Source organism: Ursus americanus, chromosome 16, assembly GCF_024610735.1.
Source record: "Ursus americanus isolate L20-20 chromosome 16, mUrsAme1.1.p, whole genome shotgun sequence".
NCBI lineage: Eukaryota > Metazoa > Chordata > Mammalia > Carnivora > Ursidae > Ursus > Ursus americanus.
The window spans coordinates 62,954,341-62,977,116 of record NC_142142.1 but is presented as its reverse complement, the minus strand read 5'-3'; the positions used below and the strand labels follow the sequence as shown (position 1 = coordinate 62,977,116).

General features: G+C 47.5%; 1 protein-coding gene across 1 annotated transcript; it reads right to left on the bottom strand.

The window, feature by feature from the left end:
• Nucleotides 1-6,491: 6,491 nt before the first annotated feature.
• On the bottom strand, nt 6,492-13,986 carry LOC123792353 (stromelysin-1-like). The gene is made up of 10 exons (XM_045797514.2): nt 13,882-13,986; nt 13,033-13,277; nt 12,793-12,941; nt 12,550-12,675; nt 10,854-11,018; nt 10,526-10,670; nt 9,571-9,704; nt 9,029-9,188; nt 8,293-8,396; nt 6,492-6,688 (listed from the first exon to the last, which is right to left on the bottom strand). The coding sequence occupies exons 1-10, from the start codon at nt 13,984-13,986 to the stop codon at nt 6,588-6,590; spliced, it is 1,434 nt and encodes a 477-aa protein (XP_045653470.2). The 3' UTR covers nt 6,492-6,587.
• Nucleotides 13,987-22,776: the final 8,790 nt, after the last annotated feature.

Genomic DNA, 22,776 nt, shown 5'->3' with positions numbered 1-22,776 from the left:
TTTATTGACCACCCGCTTCATGCCCATCATTGTGCCCCGTCCCCACTTGTACACCACACGTCATGCGGCTCCAGGTGTCGCTCCTGCCGGCCCACGTGCCGGTCACTGTCCTATCGTGAAGTCAGCACAGGATACGAGAACGAGTCGACACATCAGCAGCACGACAAGCAACTTGGGTCTGGAGGATCAAGGGATGTAAAAATCGGGCCTTTTAAAGCCTTTTCATTTCATTTTCCTAGTAATTCCTTTCATTCTGTTTGACAAAAATAGTGGTCTCTAATCTGTTGAAAATTTAAGAAACGGGTTCCTCACTGCAGGTGCTGTGAGAAGCCCTGCTTCAGGACACGAGGTCTAAACACTTCCCCGAGCTCTCCTTTCTCTCTTCCTGGGCCTCCTCAGTTCTTGCTGTTGGGTTTTCCACATAGGCGTTTGCTCCTCTCGGTGGCCTCCAGGGCCTTTTCAGTACTGGATATTGGGACAGAGCCCTGAGGTGACCCCACAGCATCGTGAGCTCCGCCATCATGCACAGCACTTGGTACCAAATCAGCCAGACGGCTCACTTCCCCATGTCCGTCTGGAGCACACGAAGTCTGGGAGAGCAGAGCCGTGGCCGTAATGCTCGGCGCCCTGTGTCCCGTGTCCCGAGCCCCGTGCCTCAGCTACCGCAGACCTCACTGGGGGATGAGTGCGTTCCTCGGGGAGTGTGGGAGCGGAGAGGGCAGAACTGCCCCCAGCCCCCAGGAGCGCGCCCGCGCAGGGCCCTCTGAGCCCACGAGGAGAGCAGCCAGCTTGCTTCTATGTGGACCAGCTTGCCGCGCTTGTCCCCGGGGTTTGAGGCAAAAAAGCCTCCTGCCAGGTTTCGTGTCTCACGCCAGCGTTGGGATGAAACTGCTCTCAGGCTGCTCTCCCTCTCCGATCCCCAGGTTACTTCGTAGGTCACTTTTGACTGTTCTCCTGCACGATGTCACCTCTGCCCTCCACCAGTTCAGACTTCTCCTCTTTGGTCGGCTCAGGACTGGATCATCTCTGTGTGTTTCAAACATGGCTCACACGTTCTTGGCCACACCTGTTCTTACCACCTCCATGCCTCCTCTTCTCTTTTCTCTGTCCCTCCCTCTGTCTCTCTCTCCCTGTCCCCTCTTCTCTATCACACTGTCTCTCATCTCTCTCCTTCCTCTCTCCCTGTTTTGCTCTGAGTTTCCTATTTCTCCCCACAGGTGTATTTGACACATGCACTCTAATAATTGTCAATAGCAAGAGAGGGACATTTATAAGTCAAACACACCATACTTGTTATCATCCATAATTTCTTTAATGACTCCGAGGGCTGTGCGATAGTGCCACCTGGTGCCCGATAACAAGGCCAGTAAAATGCAGGGAGAGAAAGACAAGGATGCCCCAAACCACATAAGGGCTTCACTGACCAGTTTTCCCTACTTCAAAAACTTGCCTTAAAGCTCACGCTGGACACAGTCATAAGTCTATCCATGTCAAGGGTGTCGTTGACAAATGGTGAGCTCCCAAAGGGGTCAAACGGTTCTGCCTCCAGACCTTCAGCAGAACTGGGTTTTGACCCGAATTATCTGGATACTTGTTACCTGCCTGTGACTCCACCTAACATCGCTCACTGTGTTGGATACGCGTTGCTGATTTTAAAATTACCACAAACTTAGGGGTTAATACATTACTTATTTTAGTTTATTATTTTAGTTTCCGTGGTACAAGAGGCTGGCTATGGCTTAGCTGGGCTCTTGCAGACAGTCCCAAGGCATTGGCTGGGCTGCATTCTCATCTGGAGACAGTGGGGGGCGGGGGGAGGCAGGGAATCTACTTGCAAACTTACTCAGGCTGTATTCAGTTCCATTCTTTCCCGTCTCATTCCCACCATGCTATGGTGATTTACTGACCAGTTCCAGCCTGTTTGCGACCTCAGCAGTCGTCTGTCCCCAAAGTCAGAATCACTCGATGCTCCCCTCTAGGCGAAGGCGTCCTTCTTCCGGTTCCCTGAACCAGAGCTGAGCAGAGGCCGCAGTCCCGATGCAGCCGCTGCACCCCCACTGGGAACCCTCATCCACCGACCCCAGGGCTGGACTGGTCCTGTTGCGGGGTCCAAACCTATCTCCCTGCCTGCATTTCCCAGTACTGCAGCGTTCCTCCCACCCGCGGGGCTCTCCCCTGCCCCATCCTCACACCTCCTCTGCTTAACTACATCATGGCTGACCTCAGCTTTATGCCTCTTTGAATGTGTGTTTTGCCCCATGGGCTGAATGTCCTCATCAGCACTCATATCTGGAACAGTTTCTTGCTCTAAGAAAGTAGTTGTGCTTAAACGGATTCCAAGACGTACCAAATCCTTGTCAGGAGTTACTTTTGTGTGGGAGGCCATCATGGACCAGGTGGACGATGATCCCGGCTTTGGGGGATGCCTGGTCTTCTGCAGGTCAAGAAGGTGAGAGGGCTGCGAGGTGGGGAACGTGTGGACTGTCCCCTGTGCCACACTGCAGCTCAAGCCCTTACTTTGCTCTCTCTACACACACGGCACAGGCAGAGTTCAGAGGACATGACAAATGAGAGAATGTGCCTGTGAGCCAAATAACAAGTCAAAGCTGGTGGAGATTTCAAGATGAAGATGTAAGAAGAAGGTGGTGCTGTTATCTGAACCTGGGACGGTGGAAGAAGGAATGGAAAGTCCAGGAATGCCACGTTATGTTAAGGGGATGGTAGAATTGCAAGAGTCAGATTTCTCCTATCTTCAAGAACCTAGAGGAGTCCACTCAATATTGCTGAGCCTGACATCTCTAAACACCCACAAACTGCCACGAGCCCAGCACTTTTCTGCCAGCTCTGAGGGTGAGCAGAATCTGTTTTTGTCTTGGTGCCAATGGTCCTGAGTTATTTGGATATGCTGAGGTCTGCAGAATCAGGAACACCTGTGAGGTCGTGCAGCTATCTCCGAGAACCACAATCTCAGTGAACTTTTGTGCCTTTAAAAGCAATGACATTAACTAGCACATAATGGGGACAAAGTTAAACTAGACTGGGTTGACCTACGTACGGTCTATTGATCCAGCCTCAGGAAGAGGTGTTTGAAACCACAGAGTTCTGGAGTAGAATCTTGGTGACTGCTCTCCAGTTGCTGGTCCTGGGAAAGTCCATCCTTCTGAGTCTAGGTTTCTGCAGTAGATAGACATTACTACTTACTACAGTTCCAATGAACACTCCCTGGACTGCACGTAGAAGGCACCTTGTATAGGGCCTATAGTTTGAAATTCCAAGTTTTCCTTACCCCTCAACCAAATGAAGGCATTCATTAGCCTGGAGACGTAAGAGAAAACATTTTCGGGAGCAAATTTCTTTGCCAACGTCTCCCCGAGATAGCGCACACTTTGCACTTTCTCACCTCCCATTGCTCGAGGTAGAAGATGCTGATGTTGCTGTCTCTACGTCCGTTCTGTCCTCCCTGGCTCGCTGGCGGCAGGATGAGGAGGTTGGGATTAGGCCCCTCCCACCTTCGCGGGTCTAAGCCGGTCGTGGGGGTTCTCTCTCCTTCCCACGGCCGCTGACTTAGTGTGGTGCGCGAACAGAGGCAGCTCGACCAGAGAAGAGTGGAGCCATATGTGGTGGACAGAGATGACGTATTGAAGAAAGGTAAAGGCTACAGCTTCCAGGCCCCCAGGAGAACATCCAGCCTGAACGCTAAAACCATCATTCTGAGTGCAGAGCCGAAACAGCAGACAGGAAACTCTTGGAAACTGCCCTAAGACATTTCCTGTTAGTCAGTGAGCCACCCAACCAATCAATCTACACCCAAGTCATCCTGGCATGCTGTGGTCAGATTTCTGCCACCGTGTCGGGGCCTGCGCTGCCCCTGTCAGGATGGCCCTGGACAGAGCTCGCGTGCTCTGATCAATGAGTTGCTTTTCCAGCCCTGCTTCCTCTAACCTCACCTTTCAGCTCTAGAGCTTTTCAGCAGAGCCACTTGCACCTGTGAAATGACATATATAAAACGATGTTCATTACATTATTGTTTTGAAAATCAAAATATTGGCTACCCTTTGAGGGTAAACCAAGGCTTCACGGACGTGCTCACATATGCACAGAATAGATGGACAGATTCACAGGAATTAGTGGCACTGCTTAGCTCTGGGAAAGACGGCTGGGGAGGTAGGAGGAGAAACCCTTTTCAGTAAATAAATAATGTTTTCTTCTTTTGGACTTTGGGCTGTTTGTATGTACTTCCGACTCAAAAAATCTCATGTAAAATACTTGAAGAAAATTTAAAATGTTACATATTTTTGCACAAAAAAATCCTTTGTGGTTATGATTTGTGCTTGTGATGACTAAATATTTCTGACCCCGCTCAAGCTCATGACAGGACCGCATTTGTGTGTCTTTGGCATTAGACGAGGCAAAGCACATTTCCTTTGGCCAATAACCTGTAGACAGAGGGATATTTGTTCCATCCCCACGGAGTTTTAGGAGGCAGTGAGAAATGTAGCAGTAACCCTTTCCCTCTATACAGTGAAGGACGCAGCTCCAAGGGGTGGCTATTCCATCTGCCAGGTCTTGAAGTGGGACAACCTGGAGTAGAGATCCCACCAGGACGCCATGATGGGCTTTTAGTTTTATCCAGAGAGACTTGGGAGCTGCTTGTTCGTGCAGTGCAGCCTGGCCCAGCCTGAGGGACACTCGTGGCAGAGAATTCAGTCCCTCTCCATTCTTTTCTCCCTGCAGCCTCTCCGCGCACCCCCACCTAGTCCCACGACTACACAGACGTTCCCCTGTCTCCTGCAGCTTCACCTCCTGTAGGCTGGGCTCTATGATCCTTCATCTAATAGCCCATTGATGTCTTCACTTGGTTACCTCACAGGAATTGCTAAATTTGGAAAATGAGGTGGTTCTTCCTCACTGTAAACCATCTCCCACTTTCCTGCTTCTCTCCCAGGCCTCCCGCAATAACTGTAGAGCCATGGCTACTGCAGCTGCTCACGCCAGGAACCCAGTGGTTCTGAACACCTTCCTTGCCCTCCGAACGAGCCCGCTGCTGAATCTGAATGCTGTTAAGATACATCTCAAGTCCATCGTGTGCCCCAATCTCCCGTCATCTATAAGCATCCTTTAACCTGTCCTCCAACTTCCAGCACCACTTCCTTCCAATTCTCTCCGGCTAGAATGCTCATTCAACCTACATACTGGCTTGTGTCGCTTTTCTGCTTGGAAACTCCTTCAACAAATGCATAATGCACTTGAAATAAGACACAGCTCTTTAACACATTGGACAAGATTGGATTTTTGTTACCTAACAACTTCGCACTCCACATCCGCCCTCCAACACACAATTCAGGCACCACCTTCTTTCAGTCCCTGGAACATGCCAAGATTTTTCCACCTCTGAGCCTTGACATTATTTTGTATTTTCTCTTCCTAGAATGGTGTCTCTCCTCCCACCTATCTGGCCTGGCTAACTGAATTTAGATACTTTCCCCCCTTCATTATTGTCCCAGAGAGATATTTTCAAACAACTAGACTTTAGCTGGTAGTTTCGTCCCGCCCCCAGCTTCATTCTCCCTTATCATCGTGTCATTTCTCTCATAACAATCATCTACTAATTTGTGTTTGTGTTGGACTTCTTACTTCCACCAGACAGAGCGCAGAGAGCTTGGGGCCAGTGCATTCTCCTCGCTGTCCTACTCCTTGTACTGAAGATACTGCCGGCCTTTTAGGTGAATTGGTAGAAGAAGGAGCAAGTCTCTGTAGGGTACCTGGTATGTTGGGAAGCATACAACTCAGTGATGGTAAGCCTCATGCAGTTGGCATGTCCCCAGGAGCTGCCACCTACAAAATGGGAACCAGAGAATATTTTATTGGAAGAGTGAGGAGGACATGAGAAATTTGGTCTCCAGGACAGTCAGAGGGCACTACTGCAATAACATTTGGGTTAGAAAAAAACGGTGGCTGGCTTTCAAACTAGTTTTCTTTCACCTGTAAATGATAACACGCACTAAGTGATTTGCTAGCTCCTTAAGCTCCAATATTCTAGACTTCTATTTCCCAACTTTGTCCAGACCCAGTCCTACAGGACTACTATTGATTAAGCTCTTTCGTCCTTAGGTGTGTAAGGAATGCTTAGATATCTGGAAGTGAAAACAAACATCCTGTGGGCAGAGAGAATAGAGAAGGGGAGAGGGTCCTTGACAGCCATATGCGCCATCCGTGGAGCGTGTGTTCCTGCTACACGTACTAGCAGAACATCTGCCAAGTGCCATGTCCACACTGTGGTCATTATATTAAAAATGAATTATTTGAGAAAAAAGGAACGGGTCACACATAAAAATCTTTATTAAAGAGCAAATAAAACACCCATGGAGGAGCGTTCTCTGATAGTGCATGCGGATGTCTCCCACTTCTATTCAGCACGACCCAACAGCAAGCGAAACGATCCAGATAAACGCTCCAGGACACATGGAAGTGTCTACAAGGCTCATCTTCTTTGCCCACTGCACAGGCGGGAAAAACTCATCGTTTTGACTAATAATAAATTAAGTGAATTATTATATTCATTTGAATCTATCTCCTTCATTTCTCATCTAACAATAAAACCAATTGTTATTCTTCAGTGTACGTGTCACCATCCTGGCATCAGGATCAAACTCAAACTGTAACGATCCTCTGAAGAAATAGAAAAATCCTGTAAATAGAGACAAGGACAAGAATGAGACATTCTTCAAGTAAACCAATTTTGCAACATGCATAAGTCAGAGTAAGAGGGAGCTAATAGTGGATGGCATTAATGAAGGGTGCTTCCCGAACGTGCCACCGCGCTACGTCCTCACGTGCTTCGTCTCATCTCTCCCACCGAAGAAGTGAGACGTCACTCATGAGGACAAAGGTGAGAATTTGGCCTTCAACAGACGAATGGGTAAAGAAGATGTGGTCTATATATGCAATGGACTATTACTCAGCCATCAGAAAGAACGATTACCCAACATTTGCATCGACATGGATGGAACTGGAGGGGATTATGCTGACTGAAATAAGTCAAGCAGAGAAAGACAATTATCCTACAGTTTCACTCGTATGTGGAACATAAGGAATAGCAGGGAGATCAGTAGGAGAAGGAGGGAAAAATGAAGGGGGGGGTAAACAGAGGGGAAGAAGAACCATGAGAGACTGTGGACCCTGGGAAACAAACTGAGGGCTTCAGAGGGGAGGGGGGTGAGGGGATGTGTGAGCCCGGTGATGGGTAGTAAGGGGGGCATGTATTGCATGGTGCACTGGGTGTTATACGCAAACAATGAATCATGGAACATTACATCAAAAACTTAGGATATACTGTGTGATGACTAACATATCATCATCATCATCATCATAATAATAAAACAAAACAAAACAAAAAATCCTTTAACAATAAAGGGAAATCATTCCAGGAAAAAAAAAGGTGAGACTTAGGGAGAGTTTGCAGCTTCCCCAATGTAGCATCTCTAATGAAAGATGGAAGGAGAGCTCCATCTCCGCTGACTTCAAAGCCAGTGCTCTTAAAACATTAGATTATACTGCCTCCAAAGTAATAAAATGCTGTGGTATTTTAAAAATGCCCACTTCCCCCAGTGGGTCCTAAAGCACAGCTTGGGAGGCCGTCGGACCCAAGAGAATCAGGCCGACAGTGCAAAGCCCTGGAGGTCCATTTCCTGCTCTGTACGCACTGAAGTCAAGTCGTCTTAGCAACAAGATCATACGCCTCATGAGCATTAGGATGGTCAAACCCTGGCATCTCCCTTCCAAATTCCTTCAGAATGAGCACAAGTATCACCTGCCCATCTACCAGTTACCAGGAATCAAATTTTGTCTGTTTCGAGCATATGGGAAGACTACTGTTTATTTACAAATCAATTATGTCATAGAGGCTGCTGCAGACTGCAGGAGTCCAGGCGAGTCCCCTTGGGATGGGAGAGAACAGGCAAGAGGGTGAGAAAGGAGCATAACAACCCGCCATTAGTAACCCTGGCTCATACCTGGTTGTGTTTTTATACCAACGTAGAGACCGGAGTAATATGGTGTGAGGAAGTACCCTTTGATTTTATGTGCAGGTATGAAACAGAGACTTGGAAATTATTCAGGAAAAATAAAGTTTAAAGTCAAATTGCAGAAATTAGAAAGTTAAAATGTTCACAGGTTTGGAGTATAAAGGGTATAAGACGGAATGATTTGAAAATTGGATTCTCCACATGATTTTGATTCCTTAAAATGTGCCCCCAAGTGTCCCCATGGGCAATGAAAGCAGTGCCTCCTTACCAAATTCCTGAAATACAGCATCAACTTTCAGCTCAACCCCTGGAAAATCATCCACGATTAGTCTGGGGAAGCCTTGCTCCATGGACTGGCTGTTTTCATCAAATCTGTACCAAGTGAAAGAAATACAGCTCAACGTTGAGCACGGTGTGATGTTACCCCTCCAGATCGTTCTCACGTAGGGGAAACAAGTGTGAAACATGTTTATGACTACAAGACTGTATCACTTTCCTGCACTATAAGCTTAGCACAGACCAACATTTTCTCCAGGGACCAGAGTATCCTGCTGTTCCACAGAGGTCTCCCTCCGTATGTCTGAGGTCAAGTCTCTAAGCCTCACACAGAGCCCAAATGCCTTTCTGCCACAAATGCATGAGGACTGTGTACATAAGAGATGGGAACTGAGTAATCACTTGGCTAAAAAACTTCTGGTTCTCTATCACACCTGCCCCGTAGACCTGGTCTCTACAGCCTGACACACCTGGGCTTCCTATGATGGGCTGGTGTCTGGACCTCAGGTGGCCTCTCCTGATGTCTTATGCTGTCTGCATCTATGACCCGGTGCTGAGCCATTCTGAGAGGCTTTTATGATATCTAAGAAGTCGAGTAAGTTGTCTCCTTCATAATCAGAAAGTTGGAAGTTAGAGCAACTTAGACGGAGGGGGTGGGAGATTTATTTAAAAAAATCTAATAATCTCCCTAACGAGGCTCCATACAAAGCCATCCCAGCCCCTCTTACCGCCAGTAATTGTCTCCAACGAAGAAGTATGTTTTCTTCTTTTCCTTATCAGAAATGGCTGCGTCAATTTTCCTTACGGTTGAGGGAAAACCCAGGGTGTGGATGCTTTTTGGATAACCTGCTTGTGCCTCAGTTCCTTTGACGGCCCAGAACTGATTTCCTGTTAAGAAAAATAATTCAGAGTCACACTGACTTTATGACAGTTAAGACTTTGGGTTTTGGAAATACTCAGCACCTTTGATTTTCGTAATAAAGATTTAATCCCCAGCTCAAAGTGGGTTTTTAACAAAAATTTGCAGATTCTAATGGATGAACACAAATCCAAAGAAGGAATTGACAACTCTGAGCAATTTATATCCCTACGTGCATTTTTATTATCTGTCAAACATAAATAAAAGAAAACCAGATCCAGCTATCTCTTCACTACCTTAGAGTGACGAAGGAGACACACTTTGTCAGAGTAGAGAAAATTAAACCCTATTCAATTTTCCTGTGAAAGCGGCAATTTCAGCAAGTTAGAGAAATTATTATTTCATAACGACCTTTAAAAACGAAAACAATGTCCTTGCTCGTGTCTTCGTACGCAGCATCCAGGCCTGAAGGAAGGGACGGCCAAAACGAAGAGATCAGGTAAAATCCAGGTTCAAGCGTCCTGAGGGATTTGCGCCAAAAATGCCTGAAACATACAGAAAAGGAAATGAAAACGGAGACACAGACGTTCACCGTTAGTGAACGTCTCATCGTGGTGCCTCATCCATCTTCCCCCATCCGCCGTCTGTGAGGCTCGAGGGCAGGCAGAAATCAGGGAAATCGCCGGTGGGGAAAGGTCTTTGCTTTTTCTTGGGGGCCCATACGCAACCTCCTACCAGCGGGTTCCGGGGCAGGACCTTCTGGAGAGAAGGTGACCACATTCTTGCAAACCAGTGTAGGGGCCATAACACCGCTTACGTTTTCAAACAGAGAGACCGGTGTGTGTGTGTGCGTGTGTGTGTGCGTGTGTGTGTCAGTATTTCCACAACGCTTCTGGAAGCCTCTACACGTGTCCTTGACGGTGGGTGGATGCCGGGAGCCAGTGTGGCAGGGAGACGTGCTTTTCACTTTCTCCCCATGTGTGCAGCTTGAATGTGTTACCGTGTGCATATTTATCTGCTGTGAGTCAGCTGACTGATTAAGTGTCATGCTCTCCCGATGGCGTTTTTAAAGGGAACAAAGATAAATCTCTAATTCTGAAGTTCCACGTGAGCCTTTGGAAAGCAAGCGTGGCTTATAGCGACCAGGAACAACAATGAGAGGAGAAGAATCAGACCAAGTCTTCGAAAACGAGCTTGGTGCTTTTAGGAAAATGTGGAGGGTGAAGCCCGAGATCTCAGTGATTGCAAGGTCAGAGAAAACATTTTTGCTCTCAGCATTGAAAAATCTCTACCAGGTTTCTCTGTTGTCCTTTCTAAGCATGTACATGGAAAGAACAGAGAGGGAAATGGAAGGTTCCGGTCTGACCTGTCTTTGAAGAATAGGATTTCTCCCCTCAGAGTGCTGATTGCGTCGAAGGACAGACTGGGGTCGCACGCGGCTGGGGTCTCGGGTCCTGGAGGCACATGTTCCGGGGGCACCGCGGGGTCATCCGGGGAGACAGAGGGAGATCCTGCAGCAAACGGTTGGGGGAGGCAAACAGAAGGACAACTGTGATGCCATCGCCCACGTCCATGCTTTCCAAACACTGTCAGGTGCTTTGAGAAGAGCTGCAAAGGCTTCACGCGGCCTTGTCCAGCTTTCCCGAACACCGTCCCCGCACAGCTACCGGCCTGCTTTCCGCAGCCTCGCTCACCGTACAGGGACTGGATGCCAGCCACGTCATCTTGAGAAAGGCGGAGGCGGGCCGGGTCTGTGTGCGCGTTGTAGACCGGGTACATCAGGGCGCGAGGGTCGGCCGAGTGGAAGAGACCCAGGGAGTGGCCAAGTTCATGAGCGGCAACCAGGAATAAATTGGTTCCTAGTTAAGAAATCAGAGATAACACGGACTTATTCCTTAAACGCACGTACATCATCACGCAGGTCAGCTGTTGGTTTACGTCCTGGAGGCACACGGCGCTTTCCTGCCTCGTTCTGTGGTCAACTGACCCGCGGACTGATCACACACTTAATGGAAAGCCAAGTGTTTCTCAAGGCTCATTCTTGAAGTCAGTCCTTGAGACGAAATACCCACCCATGTCCGCCTACCCCCTCTCCCGTCTTAGGATCCTATTGACTTCCCGAGAACCAGCTCCTCTGTCTTGTGCTCCGGAATGGAACCAAACCCCTTGTTTACCACATCCATAAACATTTCTCTCCATTTGCCAAGGAAAAGATAAACACGGTCTCAACGTATTACCGCTTGCCAGTTATGGTCTCAGTTCAATGAATCACAATTTATTCATCTCAATTCTGAAATCCTTAAACAAGCATTCTCCCATTCTTTTCCACTGGACTCTTGCCGGCATAATTTTTCCACCTCAAGATTATCATTAAACACATATTGGGTCCGGAAATATTAGTAAGGATAATTGTTACAGGGTTTGTGAGATTGGTCTAAAAGATAGCATGCCCAATCACGCCTATCATTTGTCACAAAAGAGATTTGGGCCACACAAACACTACCTGTATTTGTATTTTTTTCCTTCATATTATTAAAAAAAAATCAGAAGTCATCGTGGAATTATGTCTGACATGCTACGTTTACTTTTGTAAGCTTTATTCGTGTAATTTTGTGATCCTAGTAAAGTCCTCATTAGAGACTTTGCAGGAAGAAGTTGTTAAATCAGTCGAACCAAAGAAATTTATCCAGCACAAACGTCACATTCCTCCTCCCTACAGAGATTCTGTTTGCATTTCGATTATAAATCCCAATGAATTTCAGAAGTAGTAGTATTTGTTTTAGTCTGTTTTTTGAAATCTTTGGAAGCCAATCCTCAAGGCATACAGTTATGAATTGAGAAATATTCTTCTACTTAAAAAATCTGACACTGTATTTGGGGGCTAGTCCTTCCCTTCAGAACAAGACTATAGAAGCTCTTGTTAACCTAGAGACAGTAAAATGCTGATTTACCAGCAAAACCTAAACAGGGACCTCCGTTTCCGAAATTTAACTCTCATCTCTGTTTGGAAGAGTAAGGAAGAAATTTCCCCCAATTGCATACAAGCAACATCAAGGGCCCGGATTAAGTCAGGATCCATGCGGTGCACTGGCCCTTGGGTATGTGTAATTCATTATAATGAGAGGATGTTCCTAATGATGGTCCTCAGCTCACACCAGAACCGTAGTCATCGAAGAACTACTTAACGGTGTTCCCATATTGTGCTTACCAAGACAGAGAATAAACTTTTTAGACATCTGAAAAATGGTTAAAACAGAAATACTTTGTACTAATTCTTGGGCCATCTGGAAAATGTGGAACACCCACTTCTTGAAGATTCTTAGCTATTAAGAATTTCCTAAATCTAAAGAAATCACCCACCCACATCCTTCCGAGAGACGTGGAACTAACCGGAAGTATCCCTCGTCCATTGCTCGTCATCGTCAAAGTGCGCGTCTCCGTAAATGCCGGGCCCGGGCGGGTAGGCATGACCCAGAACTTTTCCAGGTCCATCAAAGGGGATAAAGTCTCCATGATCTAACAGAGAAAATGTTTTTATTGGAAAGATAGATAATTAAGATCTATTTGGAACATCCCCCCACCCCACAACAGCAACTGGATAAATGGATGCATTTCATGTTTTTGTTTTTTTACCTCTAACTGCAAATAAGATCTTTATGTCAGCCTCTCCTTCGTCAGTCCTGGAGAAAGTCAGTGGAGTCACCTCCTCCCAGAGGCTCAGAGCTTTCTCAATGGCAGAATCAACAGCATCTCTTGGCAAATCCAGCGTATAATTCATAACCCTTGATGAGAAACATTGAAGATGTTATTTTCTCCTGTGACAGTCATTTACAAAATCTCGATATTACGTGAAAACCTTTCTGGAGCCGTCACCTGTAAGTGAGGTGTGTCTTCCTCCACTTGGGCATGCCGGGGAAGGTGGCGAAGTCGCCGACATCGGGGACCCCACACCTGGGCTTGTGCATCATGTCCAGAGTGTCCGAGTCCAGCTTCCCCGTCACCTCCAGCCCGAGGAACTTCTGCATTTCTCGGAGTTTGTCAACAACAGGACCACCGTCCCTTCTTCTCACAAATGCTTTGGTATCTTTTGCAAGGTTGTAGTAGCGTTCCAGGTATTGCTAATGGGATATTAAAGAACAAAAATTCAACTGAATGATTTAAAAGGTCAAATTGCCATGAAATAGTTCATGAGTTAGTCAGCAACCCATCTAGGACGTGTAAAGGAGCTCTGTCCAACTATAGAAAAGGAATGGTTTTTAAAGGCAGAAAGGGGGCAGAAATTTATACTGTTAATATAGACCTGGTTCAAGACTGAAGTGGGATCAATTCTTTTGCCTAAACCTGGCAAGTAACGATATGAACATTACCTGAAATTATTTGAAAAATCAAAAAGAGCATGTTCCTCTTATTTCAACCAAAGAAATTCTAAAGCCAGAGAAGTTTCATGCAGTTCTCATTTGCTCATCTCATTTGGCCCCAGAGCAGCTGCTAGTATTTTGTTATACAAGCCTGAGGAATTCTAAGCCCTTCCTGCCCCTTGTTTCCCTTCTCTGTTCAAAGGTACGGACAACCCATCTCTAGTACTTTAGTGTTTCCAGTGCTAACTTATTCCAGCACAGTAACTACCAATCAAAGCCTTGTTTGTGTTGCAAGACCAAGCAGGCACATTTGTTCCTGCCGCTGGGAGGGCGCGTGGCTGCAGTGGCCGCCACCATGACGTACCTGGACAAAATCCGTGGTCAAGCCCTCCTTCCTCGCTGCTCCGTTCAGTGGATACGCGGAGCAGACTGGCAGACATAACAGCACGAGGATGGCGAGATGCTCCATTCTCACGGTCCTTATCTCAGGAAAACACCCTTCTTTGCCTGTTGGCTTCTGTGCCCCTCCAGTGGCTGTCCTTTTAGGGCGATGCTGCTTTTATGTGAAGCGTGATTCACGCATGTGTTTTCTTTTAATCTGAACATCAAGAATACTCATAAACATTGAATGTAAAGACTTCCCCTTTTAAACTTGGGTGAGGAAAGAATGATTGATTTCTCAGAAATGGTTTCTGTGTTGGTACAGAGGAAAAGGAATGGACTCGTCACCTCAGTGTGTTTATTGGGAAGCAGCTGAAGAGCCTGGTAAAATGTCCCATGTGTAGACTTTTGAAAGCAGTGCAATTTTCTTTTAAAAAGACTATATTTTAAACTCAAATGTAAGTGGGTTAAGAATAAGTAGATGCATGGAAAGAAATTCCAGGTAAAACTGCTCTGAATGTGGGCACTGTTATCTAGAAGACCCTAGGAGAGATATTTCATTGCTTGAGTTCCAGATCTCAGCCGTTACTAATTTTCAGATGGATTTACTGTTCCTGGGGAGGGGCAGGCATGGAGCAGAGGGAGCAGGTGCTGGAAAGGAGGGTCCATTGAGGAAGGAAGGAGCCACGGATACCCCTGCCTTGTTCGCTCATTCCGAGTGGATGCCACGCGTTTCAGAGTGCAAGACTTGCTTACAGTAACCACTCTGTAAAAACTCATTACCTTGGAATCAATCAAATTGCATCTTAGACTGAAAAATACCTCTGACCTTCTTCTTCTTTGCTTTTAAAAAAATCTTCTTTTCATCCTCATTTCCTCCCTGCCTCCCCCGCCAAGTGCACAGGAGGAGACGGGTGGAGATTTGTCACAGGGAGTGATGGCAGGTCCTCCCCATCACCACTCACCTCTGCATGTACATCACACATTCTCTCTCCTTCTTTTCTCTGCCCAGTGGGGTGTTTTTCACATCATAAGTCTGCAATAACTTATTTTTATCGAATTCACCTATTAGTATGGAGAACCCTAAAATTTTTGTGGAGAATTCTGATTTTCTCTCACCAAAGCTAAATTAACTCTGCCATGCCTGAAGGGCATGTCCCAAAAACATGACGGGACTGTCAGTTCCTGAGTGTGCAGGAATAGCCCCTCCCTGCACGGAAGCCTGCTGACTGCATGGGGCGGGCTTCCAGGAGGAGGTGGCTCTGAGGCCGGCGGGTTAGCTTGGGTGCGGTGCCATGGTCCTTGGCCTGAGAGCGGGCTGGGCTGATAGCTGGACTCGGAGCATGTGTATCGTCTCTGCGGGCCAATGTTCTGTCGTCTGTAAAAGTAGGGTGGACCTCCCTTCACTCGTGGGGTTGTGACGTATGTTTGATGCTGGGAACAAGTCTTCTCTGACTCGCTCCCAAATCTTCACCCGACAAAGCGTGTTGGCCTGACCAGCCGTTGGCAATGCTGCAGGCACCGATCCAGGGAGCTCGGGATGCCTGGTCTCCACGGGAGTCATTATTTTATTGGTGTTGGCGGATCTCATTCTGTGGTAATGACACAGTGAAAGTTCGTGTGTAATGAAAGCTGTGATTGTAACTGACACCAAAGCACGTGTCTCATGGGAGCGACGCTGTGTGAGCGCTGATCCGTCACTAACCCGTCACACCGGGATGCCGTTAAAGACCTGGAGCGGGAGGAGTCCTGGGTTTGCCCGTAAGTTATTGGTTACATTGTTGAACACATTAGAGTGTGTCCATGGTCAGGCAAGCATAGAATTGTTTCTTAAAAAAAGCTGAAATCTTTGTAGGCATATACCACTGTATGCCAGGCCCTAAAATATGTGTTATTCCTAATGGTTAGAACAACCCAAGGGGGTAGATTAGGATCGGAAAAGTTAATTAGTAAATGCAAGGACAGCCGGCGAACAAGTGGAGATGATTAGTCAGAATCCTAACGTTACGGACGCCTGGGGGCTCAGTCGGTGAAGCGTCTGCCTTCGGCTCAGGTCATGATCTCAGGGTCCTGGGATCGAGTCCCACATCGGGCTCCCTGCTCAGGGGGGAGCCCGCTTCTCCCTCTGCCCCTCCCCCTGCTTGTGCGCACTCTGTCTCTCCTTCTCAAATGAATAAATAAAATTAAAAAAGAATCTTAACCATTACCACTTACATTTTTACCAAAAGCCTCTTCTCTTGCCTTGTGAACCTTGGCTCTCACCCCAACACTGTTGTCTCACGTTTTGACACTTTCTGTTTTTCTCCTTCTCGAGACTGAAGCCTGAAACCACTCCAACTTACCTGTTAGGCTTCTGTTCTTAACTCTGATCATCCTGCTAATCCAGGCTTTTCTTTTGGTTCGTGTCTCCCTGCTGTGTCCACTGCAGCTTTTGGCCTGCTGTCTGTCAGAAGGTGGAGGAGGGCCAGCGACGTATCCCCCAGACTGTGAAGGCACTTTAATGCCCCAGACAAAGCAAGCCCCCCTAGCGTTTACACAGTTTGATCTGGGTAACTTACAGACCGGGGGGCCAGGTGGGCAATCCGGGCGGCGCCCGACTGCTCTCCCACACCCCCGGCCCCTGCCCTGGCTTCCCCAGCTTTTACAGAGCCAGGGGCGTGCGGGTGAGCTCGCGCGTAGTTCTCTAAGGTGGGTGCCACCTGTGAACCACAGGCGATCTTTGTTAGTTCTCTGAAGTGGTAGGGCCTGTGCGGGAGAGGGGAGAACACGACAGGAGGCCAAAGATGGAGCCAGTGTTGTCAGCCCTGCCGCACGTGGGGCGCACGGAAATCCATGACTCAATGCGCCTGCAGCTAAGCCTGAGAAATGCAGTGCTCCCCGCCCGGGATGGCCCAATTCTTAGAAAACTGGTTACCTATCACTTTTCACCATCCAACCACCTCTGATTCTCACACTGCAGGCACACACACGGCCCCAGGTCAGCCGTGTCACAACACCAGCCACGGTAATTTACAACTTCTTCTTTTATTGGAAATCCTGCTATTGTTACAGGTTGGGGTTATCTTGCAAAGCCAGAGACTTCCTTTCCCATGATTTTTTTTTTTAAAGATTTTATTTATTTATTTGACAGAGAGACAGCCAGCGAGAGAGGGAACACAAGCAGGGGGAGTGGGAGAGGAAGAAGCAGGCTCATAGTGGAGGAGCCTGATGTGGGGCTCGATCCCAGAATGCTGGGATCACGCCCTGAGCCGAAGGCAGACGCTTAACGACTGAGCCACCCAGGCGCCCCCTTTCCCATGCTTTTAATACCACTTTGCTTCAGATGGAAACACAGCTTACTACTGAATTTTCACCCATTTTATTTTCCTTAGTCATTTAGGTGAAGATTTTAGGTCACAAATTTTGCCATGAAAATGACTATCCACTAAGGAGACGAATGGTGGGCTTTTTTTTTTTTTTTTTTTTTTTGTAGAAAGAAGCCTGTGAGAGAGGAGAGTAACAAAGATGAAAAATTCTGGGCTTAGGATGATGTAGGAAAGAAAAGACAGCAGTCATTTCTTCAATACTTTCTGTGGGGCAGGTTCTGTGCCGGGCGATGTAGCCTTGTCTGTCTTCAGGGAGGCCCTGGGAGTTTGCACTAGTTTTCTTCGCTCAGATAGGAAATGAAGCTACAGAAAAGTCCAGGTCGTTTGGTTAAGATCTCAGAGAGCTGAATGGCGGAGCAGAGCTCCTGGCTCTCACTACAATTAGTTGGCCAGCACAGTGCCTCTTCAAGACACATGGACTAGGTCTAGGAAAAAAGCTACTCCTTCCCCTTATTGTAGCATTTGGGGCTAAATTCTCCCCAAAGCCTCCAACTAGAGAAGGTAAACTTTTGCTTGAAGCCAAATCAAAACACAAACAAGCAAATACCCTATTTTCAGTGCCTCTGGGCTCATAGAAAGTAAGGGAAATCCTCAACCATTCCTCCCAAGTCCCTCCATGCTGAGTCTGCAGCTGGGCTGATTTGGTCCAGGAAAGCAGTCACGTCTGGCACGGTCGCTGGGATGCTACCTGCTTGCTGAGTTTATGGAGGTCCGCCATCACCCGCCATGGTTCATTCTGTTTTTAAGCAAGGGCCAGATGATAAACTGAATGGGGTTGTGATAGGGACCACCCTCCCTGTTGCTTTTAAGTCTTTGAGGGTATGGCTGCTTTTTGCAATCCTTCAGGATGTAGTATTGTTTTTTTGTTGCTTCTAATTTACCATCTTGATAGAGAAGGTAGACGGGAGCGGTTTCAGAGGCTTCCCACTCATCCTTCCTACTCCAAGGTTCTAAGTTCACAAGTCAGCAAACCAAGAGGCAAGTTTGACCAGAGAGAGAGCCACACGATGTGTCCATGGACCCACTGGACCCAGCGTGAGCTTGAGTCAGAGCTTTCTTTATCACTAATTTTCATAAGACTTCTTTCTTTTTTCTAAAGTTTTTAATTAAATTCCAGTTAGTTTACATACAGTGTAATAGGAGTTTCAGGTGTAACTTAAGGCTCCTTTCTGAACTAGAAGATCAAGTTGCTATTTTGAGATCTCTTTATCAGTGTCCGTCCCAATCTGGTATCCAATTGTTTTTGAAAAATCTGGACACTCCTCTTTCCCCAAAGCACAGTTACCTTGGTAAATGGACACAAGTCCCTTTGTGGGATAATTTACCACATGCACGTGCACTCGTGCACACACACACACACACACACACACACACACACGGACACAGGCTAAGTGTTTGTTATGGACTGAATTTTGTCTCCTCCAAAATTCATATGTTGAAGTCCCAGCCCCAGTGACTCAGGATGGGACTGCATTTGGACATAGGGTCTTTAAAGAGTCAACTGAGTTGGGGGCACCTGGGTGGCTCAGTTGGTTAAGCGTCTACCTTTGGCTCAGTTCATGATCTCGGGGTCCCGGTATCGAGTCCCATTTTGGGGCTCCCTACTCATCAGGGAGCCTACTTCTCCCTCTGCCTGCCATTCCCCCTGCTTGTGCTCCCTCCCTCTCTCTCTGTCAAATAAATTAATAAAATCTTTTATAGAAAAAAAGGATCAACTGAATTAGAATGAGGTCATTAGGGTGGTCCTAATCAAACATAACTGGTGTTTGTATTCAAAGAGGAGATAGGACACTGGCACATTCAGAGGAAAGACCACAGGAAGGCATGGGGAGAAGATGGCCGTCTACAAGCTAAGGAGAGAAGCCTCAGAAGAACCCATCCTATCAACACCTTGATCTCAGAATTATAGCCTCTAGAATCCTGAGAAAGTCAACTGCTGTTGTTTAAGCCACGCAAGCTGTGGTGTTTGCCACAGCAGCTCTAGCCCACTACCACAGCCCCTGTGAAGAAGGGTCTTTCTTATGTACTAACATAAGTACGTAGGTATGAAAGAGGATCCTTCCTCAAGGAGACCTAGCCTCCTCTGCAATCAATGAGCTTGAGGTTGTAAATCTTGTTAGATTTGGAAATTAAATGAGAAACAAGGATTTTCTATGTAACTGATATTGGCAATTTTTGATTTTTAAAAATGTAAGTTCAGCAATCCTACTGGCTGTTCTGCTAGAAACACATGCTCTGTGGAGATCAAGGCCCTCTAGAACCATTCTAGCCTCCCTGTTAGAGTTGCTATGGTTTACCCTGCTTTTGATGGTGAAGTGTGCCATCTGTCCTTTCCCCTCATGCTAAGGACGCTAGAGAGCCTGAGTCCAAGCACACCTCATACTCTCACCCCCACCCCACAGAGAACAGCCATCACTGCGTATCTCTGAGGCACCAGGATGTCCTGTCACTAGTGCATTCTGTGTGGCCTCTGTGACGGCAGTGCCCTCTGGACCAGGAGGAGTCCTGGGCTGGGTCCTCCAATCTCACATAATAAATCCATTCTCAGATTCCCATCTCCCTGTGGTTTTGGGCTCATCCGCTGACACTACACAAGGTTGGGCGCTTCTACCACATATGCTGTAGAATCTCGTTGTGTCCCAGGGTAGAGACTCCAGGGAAGCAGAGTATTGAACAAAGACCTGGTTTCCTGGCCAGAATATCGACTCTCACGGATGAGTGCACCAGGTTAATAAATTCTTCCCTGTCCAGCTTTACATGCCCCCATCCTGGTCCAGTGCCTTTCAAGTCCACTCCCACACATGTCCTCCTGGCTCCTGGTGATACTTTAGGGCCATATCCTCTAATTCCTTTGGTTTGTAAGCAATGTCCTGCCATAGCTAGGATTTGAACTGTGCTCAGACCTGACCTTAGTTATTTGCCTGGAAACAGTGAGTGAAGGAAGCAATTTGGGAGGAGGACAAGCCTCAACTTGTGAGGTATTGACTCAGGCGGGGCTTCTTGGTTCCCTGTGCAAGGGTATGTTGCCTTCCTCTGGCAAGGGGAGAGCCTATTCTGGCCATCTGGAGGTTTCAAGAAAATTTAGGTGTTCGGTATTTTCAGATTTGTTCCCCCATGATTCCAGCTTCCTAGTCCAACTTTGCAGTTAGATCAGGGACTGATTTTCAGCACAGCCTATAACAGATGAGGATTTTCTTAAATGTCATTAATGTCTTTGGACTTTCACAGTGTGTCTTCAGTTGATACTTAGCTGCCCTGAACGAATTACTTTCTTCCTACCAAATTCCCAGTGTGGTCGACAAGCCCACTCCACACTTTCTATAACCCCAGTCCTCCCATGTCGTCTAAGTTTCACAGCCAGCTGATGACCCGTTACTCATCGTTCACCTCTATTTCTTCACAATCAACCACAGATAAGAGTCTTGGTAACTGTGATGACACGCTGATACCAAGGGTTATCTCTACCCCACTTCTAGCACAAATTGGTGTAATCTGATATTTTTAGAAAGCAGAGCCTCAGATGAAATTTTAGGGGTAGGTACCTACTCAGGCATGTGATCCAGAGAGAGGGCTGGATTGAGGGTTGGGGAGAACAAAACAGGGATAGTGGAGAGACAATGCAAAGATGGATTGCCAGCCAGGCAGAGAGGGGAAACGTCTTGCTTAGAACGGGACCATCTGAGGACCCACTTGAAATACATCTTAGGAACATCTCTCTGGGGAACGAGAGGGAGATAGATTTCTTCATCCGTGTCTCTCACATTGGTAAAATGACGGCTCCACAAGCGACTGATCTTCTCACCTGTAGGTAGCTTGTGCGTGAGTTCTGAGTGAGTTCCAGAGCAGAGCTGGATGCAGCAGCCACAGAAAGGGCACGTGAACCCCGGAGCAGAAAGTACAGGCCTGACGAGAGCAGCTAGGAGGCTAGAAGCTGGTTTCAAACCTGGACGGAAGCAGTCCCTGCTGCTGTGGCTGGAAGACAGGAGGCCCAGGGAAGATCTGCAGAAGTCATGTGACTGAGGACCTCTATGGCTCGGCAAGGGCACTCTTAGGTGTATAACCAACAGAAATGCCTCCGTAAGTGCAGCATTATTTATAAAAAACCCCAAATGGTAACAAATCAAAGTGCATCGCCCGTGGACGAAGGGCAGAAACGTGATGTTGAACGCAGGGAAGGAGATAAGGAGAAACTAAACTGGATCTAATTTCGTTGAGAAGTAGGCACGTTTCATCTCAGAAGTTCGAAGTTAGCACGGTGGTTGCCTCTGGGAAATAGTGTGTAGTGGATGCGGTCGGTCGTGTTTCCAGACCCGCGTCGGCACCAGGGCACTCACCCTCCTGGCTACTTTGGGGGACGGCGGCTTGCTGTTCCCACTTGTCCGTTTCCTTACCAAATGGGAGCCGCCCTGCCTGGGGGCTATGCCCCTCCCCCAAACCAGACCTCCACTGAGGACTGCTTGACACAGGGGTACAAAAGCCTGGCCCCTTTGTCTCACGGTGGGACTAACTGTGATTCAATGTTTGCTCCAGAGCCCTTGCTCCTGAGTTCAGAGCAATCTGCGACCACATTCTGTAGCTGTTTCTCTGCTCAAAAGTGTTTTGCCCACTCTTCTCCTGAGAACACCCCTCCCCCCACGGCCCCGTTGAACTAGTCCTGTTTTAGGCTCTGATTCTAGTGAGCTAAGCTGACGCAGTGTTGAGCGGTGATCGGGATCTTGTGGGGACCTGCTGTGTCCCCGGTGACGTTCTGTTTCTTCATCCTGGGTGAGAGTTACATGGGTTGTTCACTTTGTCATAACTCAGTGATAGGAATATTAATGCTTGCTCATTTCTCTGTATTTATCTTATATATATTTCAATATCAAAATGTTTATTAAAAGGGGGGAGACCTGGCCAAAGGAGAGGTTACACTTCTTTCCAAATTCTTGAGTCGAGAACTGCCTGCCTCTGAACCACGAGTACCTGAAAACATTCATAAGGCTCTCTATGTACTTGGAAATTCCGCCAACACCATGAGCACCCCCAGTCTCCTCCTCGCGGGGCTCAGCTACTACCTGAGGACTCCGCTTACATTAACATCCTCCCAAATAAGGCGTCAACACCTTGATCAAGAAAACTAGATTGTGCTGCCTTCACACAATCTAGAATCTCAGTGGCTTAGAACAGTCAAAGTTTATTTCTTAAGCAAAATCTACTGAGGTTTGGAGTAATTGTTCGGAGTGGTGGCCTGAGAATTCAGGTCCATCTTGCGGAAGCTGCAGCTGGGCTTCCACGAGCCCCAGAGCAAGCTGGGGGCCACTGGAGAAATTTGCACCAGCAATCGCATGTTTCCATCTGGAGGTGATACGGGTCCCCGCTGGGCACCAGGCACCAGCCGCCCCTCCTCCACAATGGCAGGGAGAGGGACCCTGGGACAGCAGAGCCCCCCACGTGGTCAGAGGGAGAAGTCTCTACCAGACCGTCACTGCTTTTACCGACAACCCATTTGGGAATCTTTACACAGGACCTGAGAA

Excerpts from the sequence above, each read along its gene's own strand:
- LOC123792353 (XM_045797514.2), bottom strand. The coding sequence starts at position 13,986 with ATGGAGCATCTCGCCATCCTCGTGCTGTTATGTCTGCCAGTCTGCTCC. Across the intron at positions 13,278-13,881 it reads TGACCACGGATTTTGTCCAG|CAATACCTGGAACGCTACTA; the intron begins GTACGTCATGGT and ends ATATCCCATTAG. Across the intron at positions 6,689-8,292 it reads TGCTGTATTTCAGGAATTTG|GATTTTTCTATTTCTTCAGA; the intron begins GTAAGGAGGCAC and ends CTCTATTTACAG.